Below are 22,268 nucleotides of genomic sequence, written 5' to 3' on the forward strand. Positions count from 1 at the left end.
AATTGATGTGGATGTAATCTACTGATTTTACTGCATTCACTGGACTCTTTATGTGAGAGTATGTGTGTTTTTAGTTCTGTGCAGTCTTATATTCATGTGACCATCACAGTCAAGATACACAACAGTTTCATCGCAAGGATTCCTCGTGCTACTGTTACAATCATAGTACCTTCTTCCCTAACCCCTCACCACCACTAATCTGTTCCCCATGTCTACAGCTTTGTCATCTCAAGAATGCTATGTATATAGAGATATATTGTGCTTCACCTCTAGAGTTTAGATTTCTTCATTCAGCATAATTCCCTTGATGTCCTTCCAACTTGGGAGTATCAGTAGTTTATTCTATTTTAATAATTTTGGCTTTAATTTGCATTTTCCAGTGACTACTGATGTTGATTATCTTTTCATGTGCTTATTTGCCATCCTCTTTAGTGAAATGTCCATTTATGTCTCTGCCTGGATTGTTTTTTACTGCTCAGTTTCAGATGTGTGGTTTGCAAATACTTTCTTACATTCTAGTTTGTCTTTTCAACCTCTTTATTGGGTCTTTTAAAGAGCAAAAGTTTTTAATTATGATGAAGCTTAATATATGAATTTTTCCTTTTATGAATCGTGTTTTGTGTCAAATATAAAAATAAAAACCCTGCCTAACCCTAAATATTCCAAAGATTTTCTTTTTATCTTCCCTAAAAGTTTTATACTTTTCCTTTTTAGATTTAAGCTTGTAGTTTATTTATTGGAAACCTTTTCTCTTTTTTTAATATATGCACTTAGGGGCTGGGGATATAGCTCAGTTGATAGAGTGCTTGCCCTGCATGCACAAGGCCCTGGGTTCTAATCCCTAGTACCACAAAAGAAAAACCTCTAATATATGCATTTAGAGCTATAGATTTTTCTCAGCACTTCTTTATCTGTGTCCCACACATTTTCAATTGTTAATTAATTTAACATGTTATGTTTTCATTCAGTTCTATGGTTTTTTTTTCTTTTGAGACTGCCTCTTTGACTCATATGTTATTAAGAAATGTGTTTAGCCAGACACAGCAGCACGCCTGTAATCCCAGTGGCTTGGAGACTGAGGCAGCCTCAGCAATTTAGCAAGGCCCTAAGGAACTTAGCAAGACCCTGTTTCTAAATAAAATATAAGAAAGGGATAGGAATGTGACTCAGTGGTTAAGTGCCCCTGGGTTCAATCCCCAATACCAAAAAAAAAAAAAAAAAAAAGTTTAATATTCTTTATTATCTTGGTGTTATGGTCACGTTATCTTAGTGACTCCATTATGATCAGCAAAATACTTTGATTCCTATTCTTTTTCTGTTTCTTAAGATTTGTTTTATGATCTAGGATATGGTCTACCTTGATGAATGTTTCATGGGTACTTAAAAAAAATGTGAATTGAGCTGCTATAAACATTGATGTGGCTGCACTACTGTAGTATGCTGATTTTAAGTCCTTTGGGGTATAAACCAAGGAGTGGGATAGCTGGGTCAAATGGAACCAGGTGTCCTTCAATTAATGAATGGATAAAGAAAATGTGGTATATATACTCAATGGATATTACTCCTCTTTAAAGAACAGATAAATTATGGCATTTGCCAATAAATGGATGGAATTGGATAATATCATGCCAAGTGAAATAAGCCACAAAACCAAAGGCCAAATGTTTTCTCTAATATGCAGATGCTAAGTCACAATAAGGGGAGGGCACTAGAGAAGAATAGCGTTACTTAGATTAGTGAAGGGAGGGGAGGAGACCTGGGAATAGGAAAGAAGTGGAATGAAACAGACATTATTACAGTATGTATGTATGTGACTGCATGACCAATATGATTCTACAACATGTACACACAGAAAAATGAGAAATTATATCCCATCTATGATATATCAAAATGCATAAAAAATTAATTAAAAAATGTGTGTTCTGGGACTGGGGTTGTGGCTTAGTGGTAGAGCGCTCGTCTAGCATGTGTGAGGCCCTGGGTTAGATCCTCAGTACCACATAAAAATAAATAAATAATTTAGAAGAATAATTTCTTATAAAAAAAAATCTGTGTTCTACTGTTGGGTGGAGTGTGTATAAATTTCAAATCAGTGTACTCCCTGAGGAGCTGGGTTGGGAGACTACTTTCCCACTGGGTGCTGGTGGAACTAGGGTAAGAGAAATAGTGTGATTTTCCCCTAGGCATCTGGCTAGAGTAGAATAGGTATTGCCCAGAAAAGTTTTCTGATATTAGATCACCTTCTTCCTGGCGCTTTGACTAGAGGAAATTAGGCTTTTCTTGGCTTTGTCTGTTTCCTGTTGGAAGTTCCAGATTGGAGGCTTCTGTAGCATGTTGTCTGGAATATATGGGAAGCAGTAAGGAAGCCCAAGGAGCTCAGCACCCTGCGTTTTCCTCAAGTCTCAAGGTTCCTGGATAGCATACCTCCTCTTTCCTTATTATAAATGCCATATGACTTTAAAATAAAAAACAGATTAAAGGTTTTTTTAAAAAAAATACGTTGCCATATGAAATACTGAAAATAAAATGAGGAAGAGCTGCTTGACAGAAAGCCTATAGTAATAATTAGCTGAATGTAGCACTTCCAGAGACCTTTGGAAAAAACTCATAGTTGTCCCGGGAGCCTGCTATTTAAAGATAGTGCTTTAATTAGCACCCAGTAAGAGGCCTATGTGAGATGAAGGAGTAAATGCAGTCACCATCTGGCACTGGCCATAAACAGGGCTTGTTTCCCTAGTATTTGTTTTGTGGCTCCTTTCAAAGCATCCCTCTCCAGACAGTGCTTCAGTGGAAAGTGATGTTCTGACCTTTTTTCTTCCTTCCGTTTTCCCTAACATTGTGAAATGCTTGATGAAATTTTTATGTGACTTAAAAAGCTTAGCTTATTAAAGTTTAATAAGCAGGTGGCAGCAACTTGACTGTTTGAAACATTTGTCTATTTTAAAAGAGAGGCCAGAACTAGTACCAAGGAAAAACAGTGAGTTAAGAAAGACTCTGATTTTCCCCAAGAAAATGTTATATAATGAAGCAGTTATTCTACAGAATATGTTACTAGGGAGAGCTACACATTGTAAATAGTTTTCTAATCACAATGTAAGCACAATGGTAACACTTCAGACCATTTTACATGTGATATAAAAATCTAACGCTTTTGCTTTTAGTTTGCTTTGGCTTTTAGTTTACCGCTTAAGTGTCTGTGGTTTGTTCTTCCTGAAAAACTGTTTCAATACATCAGAATACTGTTTAGGCACAGATAGCTCAGATGATGGCTAATGTTAAACTTAAATGTAATGTCACTTTTTAAGTTAAGTCAGCGATAGTTATTTTACTTAAAAGGGTAAACGTTTGGTGCGTTTATATTGAAAGTGTGCCCAAGGATTTTTCTGAAAATTGTTAATTTTTTTCAACAATTCCATGATTGATATTGCACTTTTAGTCCCAAAGTAGTCAAATCTGATTCCTAAAATTACAATAAAATTTTTATTTTGCTGTTGAAGAAAAGGGCAGATACATAAATTTTCACAGCCTACCTAATGGAGTTTAGAATATCTTAAGATTTCTTGTAAAAATACATATGTTATAGTTAAAGCTTTGTCCCAGGGTTTCATAAACTGACTTCCAGACCACTCACGTATAATCGAATCAAGCCTTTATTGAAGCACACCGGTGGCGGCTGACCAGAACATAAAGCTGTTCCCCTGATCAGCCCCGAACAATTGCAAGGGCACTCCTTATAAGCCTGAAAACCGCAAAAGGGATGTTCAGGGGGTCTAGCCAATGCAAGCAAGCCAGGTTACAAAAGCGGGAGAGTGCAGTCAAGTGGAGGGAAGCCTAACCAATCACAGTTAGCCCAGTCACCCCAGTTACAGAAACAGAGCCCCGTTACCCTAGTTACAAAAACAATACCCCATTAGGTAGTTCCGTGTTCTTAAAGGTTTCTTTAGCAAAAGGAAAAGAACATCTTACTCCAGTCATGACTCTTCTACTTGGCATGGTTGTTTTACAGGATGAAGTCATAAAACAAAATGGAGTCACATTTGCTCCTACTATCACATTCCCCACTGGTTTTAGTAGGTTTGATGTCAATCTTGCACATCATTAGGCCTCAATTTTTTTTTGTTTTTGTTTTTGTTTTTATCCTTCTGTGTCTAAGGGACTATACTGGGCTCGCAAGACCATAAGTCTGACCTCATCTACATTTTTTTGTGTATATGGTTTAGGAGGGTTTTTAAGAGGCAGGGTCCTACAGTAATACCAATCAGGAGAAGGGACTAGGGCCCCAACTACAGCTGAACTGATGGTAGTCAACCAAGGGGACCATGAGAATAGGTTTTGGAACCAATTGCCTGAAGTTTCTAGTGCTTCATCTCTTTCCTTTAACCTGTTTCTCACAAGCGCCAAACTGTCCTTTATTATCCCAGAATGGTTTGCATAGAAACAAGTTTCTCCTGGAGCCATACAAAGTCCTCCTTGTTTCAGAAAGAGACCATTCTAGACCTCATCTGTTTTGTAAGACTATTTCTGTCAGACAGTCTAGTGAAACCTCTAGTTTGGAGATTGACCTTTCTAGTTTTCCTAAATCTATATCTATTTGATGGCTGAGGGACTTAAAATTTTTAGAGTTTGTGATAAGACCTGCAGTTCCTAAAGCAGTAGATCCAGCTATTTCCAAACCAGTTAGGAGGGGAACTAAAATGGAGGCAGCCCGTCTATGTTGATAAATCAGTGGGGCCTGGCCTTTTAATAAGTCCAGGTGTTCTTTTCCCTTTACTCCATCAAAATAGTAGGTTACATAGTTCAGAGTTATTGACAGTTTGGAGATTTAGTCAAGGAGTTCAAAGTGGGACCCGGGAAGCACAATTTTTGGTGAACAGGGAGTTTTTTTCCACTTATAAGTTGGGTTATGGAAGCAAGTGTCTCTTTCTGGGAGATCACCCAGGGTGATCTTGGGAGCAGTTTCCCAGGTACATCTTCCTGAGCTAGACATGTTGGCGAACATCTACATTTACCGTAATTTTTCCTCTAATATTAGGGACTTCCAACTGCTGTAAGGGAAAAGGGCGATGACCGTTCTTGCTACTTCCAGCTGAAAGGGGGTGATGTGCAGTGGGCAAGCAGTTTGGAGTCCCTTTTTAGAAACTGAGTGGGTCAAGGAGTCCATGGTAAAAATCTGGCTCAGGAAGAACAGGATGTAAATTCAACTGGGGTGGGCACTTCTATGAGAGAAACAAAAAGACATGAGTGCTGAAGTAAGATTAATACAAAATAGCAGTTGTAGCATCTGGAACCTGTCCATGGATATCATGAAAATGACAGAAATTAATAATTGTTTACCAGGAGGCGGAAGACCTGAGAAAATGTCCCAATAACAAGGCCTAACAAAGCCTAATAAGGCACTTTTTTAGGGAACATAAATCTTTAACATTGTCAGAATTATCAGGAATGTAGACACAACATTTAGTTAAATTAGTTAATGTCATCTGGTTTTTATAAAAATACCTTTTTGGCATGACCTCTGTGTTCAGTAAAGATCCTTTTGTTACTTAGGGCTAGATAATTATATTAATAAACATTGATTACACCTACCTATGTAAGAAGATCTGTAGACCTTAAACTGAATAGAAACTTCTGGCATTTATTGGTAGTTATCAGGCATTTTTGCCTAAGAATTTTTCTTCTGTTGTCTCCAGTCTTACTTATTTTGGGGGATGCTAGCACTAGTGTACATTTTAAGTTACATTAAAATAACTGTTGTTTCTTTTTAAATGTCCAGGAATGGCTGTGCTTTTGTTTTAACTGTTTTTGCTAGGTGTTTAAGACCAAGCTGGTCAAACTGACCTTGTTTCTATCTATTGGTAAGAGTCAGCTGAGTTTCCTTGGAGGACATTCTTGGGGAACATGTGAGTGGCTTTTTAGCTCTATTAGTGTCATCTGCATTAGGATGGGTCAAGGTCTTGCTGACCATCTGGCTTCCCTTGGAAGCATCAGGCATGTCTCCTTTTTAAATGACCCTCCTCTTTTGCAGCATGTACACTCATTGGCTTTCTGTTCTCCAGTGGTCTCATTAATCTCCCTTATCGGGAGGTTATGTGGCCTGGAGTTGCAAAGCTTTTTCCCTGTCCTGGGTTCCGGCTGACTTAGAGGGCAAGAGCCAAATATTGGTTTTTTTGGCTCCTTTATTTTAACCTTAATATTTAAATTTGGCCTTAAACATCCAGCAAGTCAGTTTTACCAGTTTTAAAGTAAGAATGCTGGGCTTTAACTTTAATCTTAATAACTTTACAGTTAATTTTTATATAACACAATATCCTTATTTTATTTATTAATTTATGTAATGCTGAAGATCTGCCTGAAGGCAAAAGATGACACCTTAGCATCTACTATATGATTTTTAAGATATTTTAAAAACTTTTTGCAAGAACTTTTTTAACATGTGGATATAGTATCTTAGACCTTATAAATGTCTCCAGGTTAGCAAAATGAAATATAACTTTATTACCTGTTTTCACTTCAAAAGTTCAGTAAGGCCTGGGTTTGTTAACTCAGTGGTAGATCGCTTGCCTCACACATATGAGGCACTGGGTTCAATCCTCAGCACCACATAAAAATAAATATATAAAATAAAGGTTTTGTGTCCATCTACAACTAAAAAATATTTTTAAAAAGATTTAGTGAGTAGTCAATTGAGAATGCACTTGCATGTCAAAATATAGAAATATACCAAATGTCTCTGTATCAGGGGAAGCTAATACTTGCTAGTACTCTGCATTTATACATTTAAATCTTTGAAAAATTATGGGTTCAAAATTTTTTCCTTCTAAATTGGGGGGATAAGTAGGAGTATTACATATACCATTCATACTTTTCCTCTAGAAAAGGATTGTATGGTCAAGAAAAGGCAACTACTTTTGTTATTATTGTATGATAGAATGAATTTTGTTTATTAGGGAGTAACAGTTCCAAAAAAACTAGAAAGAATAGGTGTTTGAACTGAGTTTATTATTTTGTTTATAATCTGTTGGGAAGGCAGACAGCATCATCAAAATTCTGCGTGGTATAAGTGTTTCTCTTTAGGCGCAAAATGATATTACTCCAGGTGAGTCAGGGACACTTCACAGAGAAGGTAGTGATACTTGAGATGAAGTTCAAAGAATATGCCTGCAGCAGACAGAGACTGGGAGGAAAGTTAGGCAAAGTGATCATTTTCCACAGAGCTGAGGATAGATAAAGGAGACAGGAGAGTTGAATGGCAGAACATTAGGAATAGTGGGGAGAAAGCTGGGAACCGTGAACCGATATTAGATGAGGAAATTAACATAGACTATGAAGGGCTTGAATCACATGCTAAGGAATTTAAACTTTATTCCCTAAGAAACAAGAAGTCAAACCAAGGGTCTTCAGCAGTAGAGTGATGAAAGATTTTTCCTGATAGAAAAGACTTGCAGGGGACATGGGGAGCTTGCTACTTAAGAGGGAAAACCTGAACACAAAGACAGATATTAATAAGCAGGGTATGTGGAAAGCTAAAAGGAGAGATTGGAGCACAGGGAGACAGCTTTCCTTTGACACAAAAAGGAAAAAGAAAGATAGGGAAAAGAGAGTGAATGAAGGAGGGTATAGATCATAAGACATTCCTGGGATTTAACTAGTTTATTAGAGCTGTTCACAGAACTCAGAGTAACATTTACTTATTAATAGTTTGCTATAAAGAATATTAGAAGGTTATTGATGAAGAGATCCGAAGTGTAAGATTATGTTAGAATTGACATGGAGCCCTTTCCTTGTATGCTACAGCCCACCTTCCACACCTTTGCCATCCAGAAACTCTCCAAATCCAGTCCTTTTGGGATTTTATAGAAGCTTCATTATATAGGCATGGCTGATTGAATCATTGGCCATGGGTGGTAAAGCAGTTTAACCTTTGAGGACCCCCCCCACCCTCATCCCTATTGAGGTTGTGTCTCAAAAGTCTTAACCTCTCAAAGCTTGTCCTAGTCTTCCCTTTGACCATTTACCTTCCTGGGGTTGTAGCTCAGTGGTGGAGAACTTGCCTAGCATGTGTGAGGCACGATTCTCAGCACTGCATATAAATAAGTAAAATAAAGGTCCGTTGGCAACTAAAAAATATTAAAAGAAAAAAGCTGAAATTAAGTAATAACTCTATAACTTTATTTATTTTGAATTATAGATAACAGTATAAATACCCAGCTTATTTTTCTTTTTTCAAAAACATAGTTTCTCTGTCCATAGCCATGACAATTTAGAAACAATGAATATCCCTGTTTATAAAAGAATGACAATAAACTCTGAAGGAATAGCAGAATTTGGGAAAATACTGTTTGGGGGTTCAGTGGCAGAGCACTTCCCGAGCATGTGTGAGCCCTGAGTTTGACCCTCCCCCAGCACCACACACAAAAAAAGAAAGACAAAAAATTGCTATTTTACATCCTCAATAAAATAATGAATTTCTGCCTTACCCCATTTCACCCTAGACTGCTCTAGGGTTGTCTTTAAATGTCACTTCCTACATAGAGGAACCTAGGGATCCTTGGGGAAATTACTACATACCTACAGCTAAAAATGTATAAAGTGGATCTTCTGTCATAAAACCAAGAAGGTATTAAGACTATAGTGGTGGTGGTATAAGTATTTAGTTGTCCTCTTAAAGGACCTCTTCATATCCACAAATGAGGCAGTTATAGCGTGTAATGAATAAAAACTGCAAGTGATTTGAAACTAGAGGTTGTTAGAGGACCAACTTGTTACTCTAAAAATCAGAGTTTTGAAAAAATTCTGGTTTTTCTATTCAGATTATTGAATGGTAATCAGTTCATGAGGGAAAACTTTTTATAGAAGAATTTCAAGTAATAAATGAATTATGGAATTAGAAAATCATTATTGAAATGATGGGTTTAGTTAGAGATAATCCATGGTTGCTAAAATCAGACATAAAATTCATGTGAGATTTAAAATGGATAGACCAGGCTGACAAAACCTGAATACACTAATCATGCTTCATATTACCAGGATATCACTTGGTAGGAATTATTCTTGCTAAAGCAATTGAACCTAAGAACAGTTGTCTAAGAAATGGACCAAATAAATGACACCAAGAAGAATCTGACAATTTAAAATGTGGGATGTTCTGTATGACAAATAACCCAATTTTATCCTTTAAAAATGGCATTTAAATATAAAAGTATGGTTAGAGACATCTGCTTTGGGCTAAGATGTAAAAATGGACTTGGTTTGCCCTCTTGTCTGAAACAGTTAATAAGAAAACAACTTCAAAACATTAGATATCAGGCAGCAACGGACAGAAATTCCTGAAAAATGGAAAACAAATGAGATGATCCTAGGATTGTTCATTTTAAATGTCTTGAGAGAGTTTCGAGGTGACTATATAGAGGGCCATGGCAGAATACAGTAGCCTTTTTCCTTGGAAGGAACAGATCTGAGATCTAGGAGAACAACCTGACTGGTATTCTTAGAGCACAGTAATGAAGAGAAGAGAAATGTATGGGGGCGGGGGGAACACCCTGATATCTACAGAGTCCAACTATCTTGCATATTTTCCAGAGTGCTAATCAACCCATATGTGTGGAAACTATCTAAGACTGGGATGGGGGATGGGAGAAATCCAAAGAGTTGAGGAAACAGTATATATTCAGAACTGAATTTTCATTTTCTACTTCCAGATGAGATTGGGCAAGTTCAGGATGGTATGGCCGTAGATTCACTTTCTACTTCCAAACCTCTCCCTGCATCATTCCCAAGTCATTAAATAATGACTCTTCTTTTCTAAGCAGCATAAGCCCCAAACCATGGTGTTATCTACACCCCCCTTCTCTTTGTCTTACACTCCACATCAAATCCACCTACCTTCAAGTATATTCTATACAATAACTATGAACAGTCCAAAAAAGAAATAAAACTATCCCATTTACAATAACATTAAGAGGTATAAAATACTGAACAATAAACTTAACCAAAGAGGTGAAAGACTTACACCCTGAAAACTAAAAAATATTGCTTAAGGGAATTAAAGAAGATGCACATACAGACTGAGTAGCCCTTATCTTAGTGTTCAGGACCAGAAGTGTTTCAGATTTCGGAGTTTTCCAGATTTGAGGATACTTGCATACATTTTACTGGTTGAGTATCCCTAATCCAAAAATCTGAAATTCAAGATGTTCCAAAATCCAAAATGTTCTGAGCACATGATTTCAGAGTATTTTGGATTTCAGATTTTCTGAGTATGAATGCTCAACATGTAAATGCAAAGAAATCCTGTGTTCATGAATTGAATATTCTAAATTGTTTAGATGTTAGTACTACCTAAAGTGATCCAGCGATTCATTGAAGTCCTTATCAAAATCCTAATGCTATTTTTCCTCCAAAATAGAAAAATCCATGCTAAAATATATATGAAATCTCAAGAGATCCTCAATAGCTAAAAATTCTTTTAAAAGAAGGAAAAGTTAAAGGTCTCATGCTTCCCAATTTTAAATTGTGCTACAAAGTTACAATCAACCCAGTTTGGTGTTGGCATAAAGACAGATCTGTATACCAGTAGAATAGAAAAGGGTGCCAAGATCATTCATTGGGGTTAGGAAAGTCTTTAATAACAGTGGTAGGAAAACTGGTTGTCAACATGCAAAAGAATGAAGTTGAACTCTTACACTGTTTACAAAAATTAATTCAGAATGGACCAAAGACCTATACACAAGAGCCAGAACTATAAAATTTTGGAATAAGATGTAGGAGAAAAGCTTTGTAACACCGAATCTGGCATTGATTTCTTGGTTCTGGTACCAAAAGGAAATGAGGAGGAATTGATACAGTGAAGTACATACATCAAAATTAAAGACATCTATGCATAGTAAGATAGAGGAAGGAGAATAGGGGGAGGACGAGAGGAGGGAAAATGGGGACTGAAATGGAGTAAATCAAATTCCATGCATTTATGATTTTGTCAAAATGAACCCAGCTTCTATGTGTAACTAGAATTCTGTAATAAAAAATGAAATAAATAAAATTGCATAAAAAATAAAAACATCTATGCATAAAAAAAAACAACAAAAAGGCAACCATTGAATAGGACAAAATATTTTCAAATCTTAAGGGGGTTAATATCCACAATATTTAAAGAACTCTTTACTTAAAGAACTTTTTACTGTACTGTATGTAGTACAGTAAAAAAAAAAAACTAAAAATAGACCAAAGAATAAATATATACTTCTCCAAAGAAAATATAAGTGCCCAATAAGCACATAAAAAATGCTTAATATCACTAATCATTAAGGAAATGCAAATCAAAACCATATGAGTTATCACTGGACACCCATTAGGATGGCTAATATAAAAACAAAAAACCAATAACAGCTGGCATAAATCTGGAGGAATTAGAACCTCGTGTATTGCCGGTACATATGTAAAGCGATGTGTCTGCTGTGAAAAATTATATGGCAGTTTCTCAAAACGTTCAGCATTAATTTTAATATGATGCAATTACTCCACTCTGGTTTCATACCTAAAAGAGTAGAAAACAGATTCAAATAGATCATTTGTTTTACCCATGTTCATAGCAACATAATTGTTAATAGGCAAAAGGCAGAAGTAGCCCAACTCAAGATCCCATCTACAGATAAGTGGATAAATAAAATGTCACATATACATAGAACCAGAATATTATTCAGCCTTCAAAAAGGAAGGAAATTTTGAGACTTGCTATAATGAGGATGAAGCTTGAAGATTTTATGCAATGTGAAATATGCCAAAGAAAAACACTTTGATTCCTCTTATAAGGTAGCTAGAATAGTCAAAATTATAGAAACAGAAAGTAAAATGGTTGTTGCCAAGGGCTGGAGGAAAGGAGATTGGGGAGTAGCTATCTCATGCATATAGTTTTTGTTTTGTAAGGTTAAAAGTTTGAGATGCACAACAGTGGTATATTTGACTCACTAAGCTGTACATTTAAAAATGGTTAAGATGGCAAATTTAATGTTATGCATGTTTTAATGACTTAAAAAGATAATTGAAATATGATAACTATGTAGAGTATGTTAAATTTATTTATAAGTAAAATGGATAACAACAATAACACAAAGGCCAAGAGGGGAATCAAAGTATACTGTATAAGGCTTTCATATTGTACAGGATGAGTATAATTACTTGAAGTTCAACTGTGATTACATATGTATGGGTTAAACCAGGCATGGTGGTGCATGTGTATGATCTCATGGCTTGGGAGGCTGAGGCAGGAGGATTGCAAGTTCAAAGCCAGCCTCAGCAACTTAGACCCTAATCAACTTAGAAACTGTCTCAAAATAAATATATGAATGAATGAATAAATGAAAAAGCAGATGAAAGGGGCTGAGGATATGGCTCAGTGGTTAAGCACCCCTGGATTCAATTGCTGGTACCAAAAAAAAAAAATATATATATATATATATATACATACATATATATATATATACACATACATATATATATATATATATATATATATATATATATATATATATACACACACATACATACATACATATATATATATATATATACATATATATATATGTGTGTGTGTTAATCCTAAAGCAACCGCTAAAATAACACAAATAAGAATAATAATCCAGCTGGGGCTGGCTCAGTGGTAGAGTGCTCGCCTAGTGTGCATGAGGAACTGGGTTCTATCCTCAGCACCACATAAATGTAAAATAAGATATTGTATCCACCTAAAACTTAAGAATAAATATTTTTAAAATAATAATCAACAAAGGAGATATATGGAGTCATTAAAATCATTAAATTTCTCAGCCTAAAAAGGGGAAAAGGGAAGAGAAAACAAATACCAAGTAGATAGACTTAAACATAACCATATCCATAATCACACTAAAGTATATGCCTAAATACCCTCATTTGAAGCAGAGATTAAGAGATTGGGATACAGAGCTTGGTATGAGGCCTTGGGATTGATCCCAAGCACTACAATAAGCAAATAAGTATAAAAATAAGAATAGGTTAAAAGGATGAAAAGTTTTACCATACCAACACAAATTAAAGTTGATATGGCTACATTAATACTGGAGTAGATTTCAGGGCAGTTATTGCCAGGGATAAAATTGACTTCTTAATAAACTGGTCACTTGAACAAGAGGGAATGGTTATGCGTCTAGTAACAGTGCTTCAAAAACTTGAAGTGAGGACCCAGAACTACAGTGTGAAATAAATAAAACTATAATTATAGTTGGAGAGTTCAAAACCCCTCTTGAAAACTAGAAAAATAAATAGACCAAAAAAATCAGTAAGTATATAAAATACAAATAACATAAATACCAAATGTGACCTGATTGACATTTATAGAAAACGCCATCCAGCAAAAGTAAGATACACAGTCTTTTGAAGTACACTCAAGACCATAAAACAGATCTCAATAGATTCTTATTCCCCCTCCTACCCCGCTACTGGGGATTAAACCCAGGAACATTTTACCACAGAACTTCATCTCCAGTCTCTTTTATTCTTTTTTTTTTTTTCTCTAAATAGGCTCTCCCTAAGTTGCCCAAGCTGACCTCAAACTTAAATTCCTTCTACCTCATCCTCTGGAGTTAGTTTCAATAGATTCCTTAAAGGATTCAAGTTCACACAAAATATGTTCTCTAATCACTTGAAATTAAGTAAGAAATCAATAACAAGTATCTCTGAGATACCCTAAATATTTGGAAATTAACTTCTAAACAATTAATGGGATAAAGAAGATATTAAAAGGGAAATTGGAAAACAATTTAAACTGAATGAAGATGAATTAAATGTATTAAAATTTAGAGGATGCAACTAAAGTAGTTCTTGAAAATACAAGTACATAAAGTTTCAAAGTGTAATATTTAATATGTCAAAGTGTACCCTCTAAGTATATGTAATTAAGTCATATCTCCATAAGACTATTAAAAATGGGGGGGGGGAGTATGATAGACGGAACTCAGACTAAGAGATTTTAGAGACTTAGGAACCAAGTGTAGTGTTTGAATTTGTATCCTGATTCAAATAAGCCAACTATTAAAAGTCATTCTGTAGATAACTAGGGAAATTGTAGTGTGGTCTAAAAGACAATGTGATTTTTTAAAAATCCCCCTGAGAGAATCTGAAGTCTCCCCCTTATTTTAGTCCTAACCTTATTTCTTTAGCGTCAGCATCTGCCTCTGCTCACAGTTTCAGTTACAGTTGTATATAAATGACCATCTCTCCCAGTATGCCTGGGGCAGTTTCAGTTTGTACCCATCCTCCCAGTGTGAACTCTTGACTCACAAAGCATTCTGATTTGAGCAGTCAAATAGCTGCTCACAGTAATTAAAGTGTACATCCCTTCCCACACCTGTTTTTTACACCAGTTTTTCTTTAGGTCTACAAACTTCCTTTGTCTAAAACCCATCTTCTTAATCCTATGGTCTTATCTAACTCCTTCCTTCTTAGTTTTCCAAGTCTTTGCTTTGGCATCATTTCCTCAAATCCTTCCCTGACATTCCTGTGCTCTGTCCCCAACCTAAATGAGGTTGCCTCCTTTTCCTGTCATCCCACCCAGAGTGGCCTGTCTTATATGTTAGGTTAGAATATGTTTACTAGTCTTTTCCCAATGCAGACAGTGTCTCGAGGCTAGGGGTTTACTGTCTTTCCTTTTGGGGTCATTAGTATCTGACATTGCTAGCAATGTCTGGCAAAATGTTGGATAAATCTAGTTTTAGAGATAGTATCTGAGTTAACCCTCTCAAATGAGAATAATTTGACCCTGGGTAGGTAGGTAAATGTACCTTCCTAAAGTTACAGAGCATAGTAGTAGCAGAGCAAGAGTAGAACTTGTGACCATGGTAGATGCTGTAATAAAAATTTGAAGGAGCACTGAAGATTTCTTTTGCTAGGATGGTTTATATCCCAAACAGTGATCATCCCTAGAGCATAGTGGAAAAGCTGTTAGAGCAGGAGTAGTATCTTTGGAGTACACAGAATTAGATTGTGATAATGCATTCATATTTAACGTATTTATTAAACACAAAATGCAAATGTGATTATGACACCCAGCTATAATAAACTTTTTATATAATCAGAACACAGAATATATGGTACATATATCCTTGATTCTCCAGATTTCTAATTTTGAATTGCTCTTTTAGACTCCCCTTACATGATATGACAAAGAGTGGTATAGGATAACAGGGACTTTATACCTTCAGTTATTAAAAAATAAAGACCATCATTTGAAGATCTTATACTTAATGTCTGTCTTTATTTGTCATTTCTGTAGCGTCGCCTTGGAGATGCAGCCAAGAAAGCTATCAGTAAATTGACAACCAGAACAGTAAAAAAGGGCGATAAGGTACAGTAATGAAATAACTTTAAATAGCCTTCTCTTTGAAATCGTGATTTACTATGCCTGTCATCTGAAAGCCCTTCAGTTAGCCTTCTCACTTTCTTGGACTTCAAAGCTTTTGTCATTAGTAACTTTACAAGACTACTTACAGATGACTCTGTGATTTTTTTTCTCTAAAACCCAGCATACATTTTCTAAGAATTAATTCATCCATCTTTCCTGCCTTCCTTTCTTCCTTTCTCAGTACTAGGGATCGAACCCAGGGGCACTGTTACTACTGAGCTCCACTCCAGCCCTTTTTATTTTGTATTTTGAGACAGGGTCTTTGCAAAGTTGCTGAGGCTGTCCTCAAACTTGCAATCTTCCTTCCTGCCTCAGCCTCACAAATTGCTGGACTATAGGCCTGAGCCATCATAGCTGGCTATTCCAAGAATTCTGTGGGACAGTTTGTCATTATAGTCAGGAGATGTGTGTTATCTTCCTGTATTTCTTGTTTTTGCTTGCATCTCTTGGGTTTTGTTTCTTTACCCCCTTAAAACTGAAGACCTGTATTTCTAGGATGTTTCAGTTAACAGGGTGATCTCTTTACGGTATGCTAAGCATTTTTTTAAAAGAAGAACACACTTTTTCAGAGTTGGGCCTGCTTCTTTTGGGGAAAAACAAAATTTTTTAGTTGTAGATGGACACAGTAACTTTATTTTATTTATTTATTTTTATGTGGTGCTGAGGATTGAACCCAGTGGCTGACGCATGCTAGGCAAGTGCCCTACCACTGAGCCACAACCCTAGCCCAGGCCTGCTTCTTAAGGAGACCAAATAAGAAAGGCAGTAACAAAAAGCTATAACTGAAATTTTTAACTAAAATTTCATAATTAGAGTTCTAATTATGGTGGAGCCTTGATTCTCCAATATTAATAGCCTTTAATGTTAAGTTTCTATATATTGTCATTCAGGCTTATCAAGAATGAAAAAATTGTATCTAAGGACATAAAACTCAAACTGCCTCCTATTCCATACCCGGTGTTAATGTTTTATCAGAGTCCTGAAAGGATGAATTTCAGATGATTCTCTGTCTTATGTTTTCTCACCTTTTTTTTTTTTTTAACTTTACTCATTTTATCCCCACTGCCTTGACATAAGTATATCTAGTTGCCTTTGGCACAGCTCTGGAAGTAGTGGATTTCATTATACCTTAAGGAAAGAATAAGGAAAATGTCACTTGCAGAAAATACAAACAGCATCAAAACAGCTGCTGTACTTAACTCCAAAGAGTGGTAACCAGTATAAATGCTTTCTTGGCCTGTTGGTCTTCAACTGCCATTATTTTGGAATTCTCAGGAGCTGGTCTAACCTACCTTTCTTACTCCACGCTAGCACCAAACAATATTACCAGCCAGGTGCAGTGGTGCACACATATACTCTCAGCTACTCAAGAGGCTGAAGCAGGAACACTCACCTAAGATGTGTGAGGCCCTTGGTTTTGGTAGGGATAGAATCTTTCTTTTAATTATTAAAGCCAACACATCTTAATTTGTACCTCTTAGACTTGCCAAGAACTGTACCACTGAGTTGCAGTTAAAGTGGCAATGACACAGCAAATAGGTTCACCTTTCCAGACTTGGATTGTTGGCATGCTGTTTTATGACAATTAAGATAGAACCCTCTTCAGCCCTGAGGAGGAAGGAAATCATCCTGGTGACTAAACACACTTTTCCTAATTTTTTTTTCTTTTGGTGGTACTGGGTATTAAACCCAGACCTTAAACATGCTAGACAAGCATGTTAACATTGGGCTACTTACCCTGCTCTTTTTAAATTTTAAGACAAGGTCACGCTAAGTTGCCCAAGTCGGCCTTCAATTTGTGATCCTTTTGCCTCAGCCTCCCAGGTAGCTGGGATGAAAGGTATATAACATTATGCCTGGCTCCTTGACTCTTGATAAAGACCCATTATTAAGTTGATCCAGTTATCTTTCTCTACCCCAAATCAGTGACCAGATGCAGTGCTCCCATAGCTGGGGTAAGTCTTTATAAAGCAGTCTGCTGAGGGATCACCATCTTTGTGCCTGTACTTAAGGAGATGATGAGGTGATTCTCCTGATGATGACCCAGCTTTTGTACAGTATTCTGTGAAACCTGTTCAGATAAACCAGTAGTACAGTGGAAATGGGAGGTGGGCAGAGATAATGGTGATCCAAGGTGACAGTTAATGTGAATCTTGACAGTAGTTAGAACTCTTAGTCTAAGATATATCATAGACAGAAGTAGTATTGATTATTATACAAGTTTAAGAAAAAGATTGGCTTAGGTATAATTTATATCAGTGTTGTTAAACAATTGGAAACGTTATTTTTAATACCTTTCACTTTATAACCTCTTGCTTAGCATAATTGCCACAGAAACACACTTAGCTGAATTTTATACATGTAACATGTGAATTGTGATCCTTTGCTTTTCGTTTCAGGAAACAGACCCAGACTTTGATCATTGTGCAGTCTGCATAGAGAGCTATAAGCAGAATGATGTTGTTCGGATCCTGCCCTGCAAGTATGTCAGCTTTGTATGTTTGAAAAGAACGATATTAATGTGTTTGTATGTCTCTCCCTTTTAGAATGAGTGTCCACTTGCTTCTGAGAGCCTCCTAATCAACGGCTCTTCTAACCAGCCAAGACCCTGCTGCACATTGCTCATATTGGGAGGTTGTGGTCAATGAAGACCAGTTTTGCCTCACAAAAACTGATTGCACATGTATTATAAAAGGAATACATATGGCACAACCTCCAGACATTCAAACCTTAGAGTTTTTATTCTGTGATTTCTGTGGGTTTCAAAAACAGCCCCCTTTTCCTCTCCATCTTCAATCAGAATTCACTAGGCCCTACAGCGAGACCCAAAGAGTGTTCATCTTCCTCTGGGATTTGGATTTCTTTTTCTTATTTCTTTTTTCTTTTTTTTTTTTTTCCCGAACATAGATTATACACAGTGGGAGGACTGACTGATACTTGCTTTGTGCCTGCTGTGGGTCAAGTACTCTCTGCAGGTTACATTTACTGTCTCCTCTGATCTTCCCAATAATCCAAAAAGGTGGTTGTTCTCCCATTTTTATTAGTCAACATTTTGTTACTAGAACCAAGTATCAGGCATGATCTACCTAGGAAGAAAGGGAGGTTTATTTAGCTCACAGTTTTGGGGCTAAATAGAAAGCCCAAGATCAAAAGTCCATAAATGGGTAGATCCCATGAGTTTGGCCTCTAGTGTGGTAGCAGATGGCAGCACGTCATAGTGAACCCACATACAAGCAAATGGTCACCTCTCAAAAAGGAACAGAGATGGGCTGGGAATATATCTCAGTTGGTAGAGTGCTTGCCTCACATGCACAAGGCCCTGGATTCAATCCGCTGCACTACCGAAAAAAAAAGCAAAGAGAGAGAAGACAAACAGGACAAGTTTGCTTGTTTTGTAACACTCTTGTGGGAACTGCCAAGGGGGTTTCACAAGAAATACCTCTTACCCCTCAGTGACCTAAGAAAGATCTTTCACTGTGCCCCATTCCTCAAAGATTCCATTCTTCACCTTCACCACCCTGGGGACCAAGCCTTTAATCACAATGGAACTTTGTGGGGCACTCAAGCCACAGTACCCTTGTGCAGTGAAGGATAATGAAGCCAATAGTGTTTCTAAGATCACACAATTCAAAAAATGGTACAGCTGAGGTATACATCTACCTTTAATGCCAGCACTCCTCTCATAGTACCACATACCTCCCTCTAGAGCATTTACTGAAACTTTAATGCCTAAAAAGAGCTTTCTTTTTAAGCATGTTAGTGTCTTCCGTGATCTTATCCCAAATTAGGGAATGCAAACATTAAAAAATAGTATTCAAAGCATCATCTGGAAAAGAATAAAAGAACACTACTGATAAGCCTTACACCTAAGAAATTTCCTTTCTTCTCCCCTCTTTTCTTTAAAAGACATCCACAAAATAGCTTGACCCAGCCTTCTAATAATACAAAATGTGAATGATTAAAATATTGGTGAATAGTTGTCTCCATAAGGCTACTGATCTTACTTTACTTAGTCACAAAGTAATCTCTTCTGAGCCTAGGATGATCTGGGTGATGGTTTGTTATTATTGTTGTTTTTTAATTGTAGTACTTAAGAATAATTCTGTTTACTAAAACAGAAATCCAATATTCTAAAAGTCAAATCATTCTACTTTATACATAAAAGAAAATCTATCAAACTAAACATAAGCTGTCCTATAGAAAATTAAATTATATCAAGACAGTTTTTTCTTATTCTAATTATTTACAATCTAAAACATGAGGCTAAAGGAAATGTATATACAAATACAAATCAGGAAAAGGATCAGTAGGATAATTATAAAGCATAGTCAGAAAATGCCAACTTTAACCACAAAGAAGCCAAGACTTTACAAATTCTCTGTCATCTTATCTCATCCCAGGATCCCCTGAAACCAAATGGTACCTAAAGAGTGGAGGAGCCATTTAGTTATTACTAAAATGAAAGTGTCTTCCTCAGGAGAGTCTCAGCCTGAAATAGTTGATTCTGGGAAATTTGCTGTCATTCTCTCCATCCCTAAAGCCTGGTTTTTCCAAAATTTTATTCTGAGGATTTTTGTTTGTTTTTGTTTTTCATTTTCCTCAGCTTAACCCAGAGCTTTCCAAATCTGACCATACATTAGGATCAATAGGGGAGCTTTCAGAAATACCTTAAGTGGAGCCTAGGCATATTTATTTTAATAAGACCACATTGTCCATTAAAGCTTAAAGCCTTGGTTGATATTAACTGTTTCTGTGACTGAAACCGGAAAACTCGTTCTCAACTTTCGTATTTGTAGTCTTCTTTTGAAAATTAGAAGTTTTGGCAAACTTAACAGAATTTCTTTGCACCCCTAGTAACAGCACTGTTCACTTGTATGTCTTGGCCCTTATTTTTGACTATGCTTGCTGCCCTGACTGTGTGTCAAAAGTTCTCCATGTTGCTTTGGAGCCTGCTGTTATATGTTACTCTTACCCCTCAATTCTGGGCAAGTGGCCTCTTTCTCTAAACTATATTGTTCAACCTGCTCAGCAAAACATTTTACCTCACTGAAGTGGTAACAACAGTATGATCCTCAAGTGTAATAAAAATTAAATTATTTCCTCATTATGCAATATTTTTTAAAACTCTTTTTTTTAATATTTATTTTTTAGGTGTAGATGGACACAACACAATGCCTTTATTTTTATGTAGTGCTAGGCAAGCGCTCTACCACTGAGCCACAATCCCAGCCTTCCACATTATGCAATATTTTGTGACAACCTTTGACCTACAAGAGGTTTTCTCAGCTTTGACATTTGGGATCACATAATGCTTTGTGTGGAGGAGGGGTCTGGAAAGGTGATTTTGTGCACGACAATATTTAGCATATTTTTGGCCATTAACTACTAGAGGACAAAAGCATCCACACCATGCAGCTGTGACAATGAAAAATGTCTCCAGATGTGGACCACTGATGCAGAGGATATCTTCACACAAATGTTCTTTACCGCAAATCTTCTCCAAGCTTCTTTTTTCCAGTGGATGTATCTCAAGTTACTTTGCATAATCTCTTACCTCATGCCTCTGCTTATCCTCCTTTTACCTCCAGTACCCTCCCTTTCTCTTTTGTCTCTATGGTCTTTGAACCCAAGCCTGCCATGGTTCCTTTATTATGCATCTCTGTCCCTCTCTGTCTTCCCATAATTATCTGAACATATTGGACAGGCAGGGCTCTACTCCACAGCTATGCCTCAGTTACTGCCCACAGCCCTCCTCCTGCCTTATTTGTCCTCCCTGTTCATCACAGCAGCACTTCCAGGTGTTTTCATTCTCCTTAAACACCTAACTTATCCCATTACTCCTCGCTTTGAGAGAGTAAACTTCACCTAGAGAAATAGTGGTTGGATTCCCTCACTTCCAGTGTGCCTGCCCCCACACTGCCATCCACACTTACACTTCCTGTCAGAATGGAGGAGGCAACCCCCTTCTGGTTTGGTGTTGCTCTTTCTACGTGGGCCTCTGTCTGCAGCTCTTTGCCTTCTGCCTGAGACCTTGCTGTATTGATTCTCTGACTATCTGCTCCCTCCAGTTTTGTTCTTTCTGTCTCTGCTCATCAGCTTTAATCATGGTCAAGTATTTTCTATTCCAGCTTCAAAAACTCTTTCAAATTTATCACCTTCCTTGTACTTGCCTATAGCGACTCCCCTTCATAGCTGTCTTTGGAAGGATTTGTCCTTGCTGCCTCTCTACCTCAGTAAGGGATAAAGTCAACCAGATGCATTGTGTCTTTTTGTCCTTCATTTTTAGTAAGAAAGGCTTTCTGGAAACTGAACTAAGCCTTTCTATCTATAGATATCAGACCTCTCATGGATTGCTGGGGTTTTTTGTCGCATGACCTTTACTTTTCATTTTCTGTTGCACTAATTTACTGTGGACAGATGGCAGTTGGCTATGCTTTGGGGACCTCCTGTTTATATCAGTTGATTACAGTTGATCATCCTTTGGACGTTAGCCAGCATGTCTTAGAAGCAAACAGTCATCTTATTTAAAGGTTAGCCACAAAATTTTTAGTGGGTAAAAATACTCTTTTTAGAAGTAGAGTGCTGCAGCCTGGAGAAATACACATTTAAGATGTTAGCTTGGGAACTAAAATGGGTCAGTCAACTGGCTGCTGACTGTTGAGGAGTTGCTCTATCACCCCCACCTTGGAGGGAGGGCCTGCTTCTATGTATCTACTGTCAGTCCTGGCTAGGGGAAGGAATTCTTGTTTCTGACTTTTAATAATCTTGGATCCTTTTGTTTGCCAGGTCCTTAACACGGCACCCAGAGGCTGCAGAGCTGTGAAACAACTCACCTTCAATG

General features: G+C 36.9%; 1 protein-coding gene across 2 annotated transcripts in view; it reads left to right on the plus strand.

Annotated features, from left to right (window-relative positions):
- Window positions 1-22,268, plus strand: part of Rnf130 (ring finger protein 130) — a 96,417-nt gene that overhangs the window by 57,899 nt on the left and 16,250 nt on the right. Inside the window, exons 4-5 of one of the 2 annotated variants that reach the window (XM_027953358.2) lie at window positions 15,299-15,370; window positions 17,827-17,909. In XM_027953358.2, the coding sequence (XP_027809159.2) occupies window positions 15,299-15,370; window positions 17,827-17,909 (155 nt within the window). The remainder of the gene's footprint in view (window positions 1-15,298; window positions 15,371-17,826; window positions 17,910-22,268) is intronic. The other variant, XM_071612143.1, reaches the window with a different exon arrangement.

This window comes from Marmota flaviventris, chromosome 5, assembly GCF_047511675.1.
Source record: "Marmota flaviventris isolate mMarFla1 chromosome 5, mMarFla1.hap1, whole genome shotgun sequence".
NCBI lineage: Eukaryota > Metazoa > Chordata > Mammalia > Rodentia > Sciuridae > Marmota > Marmota flaviventris.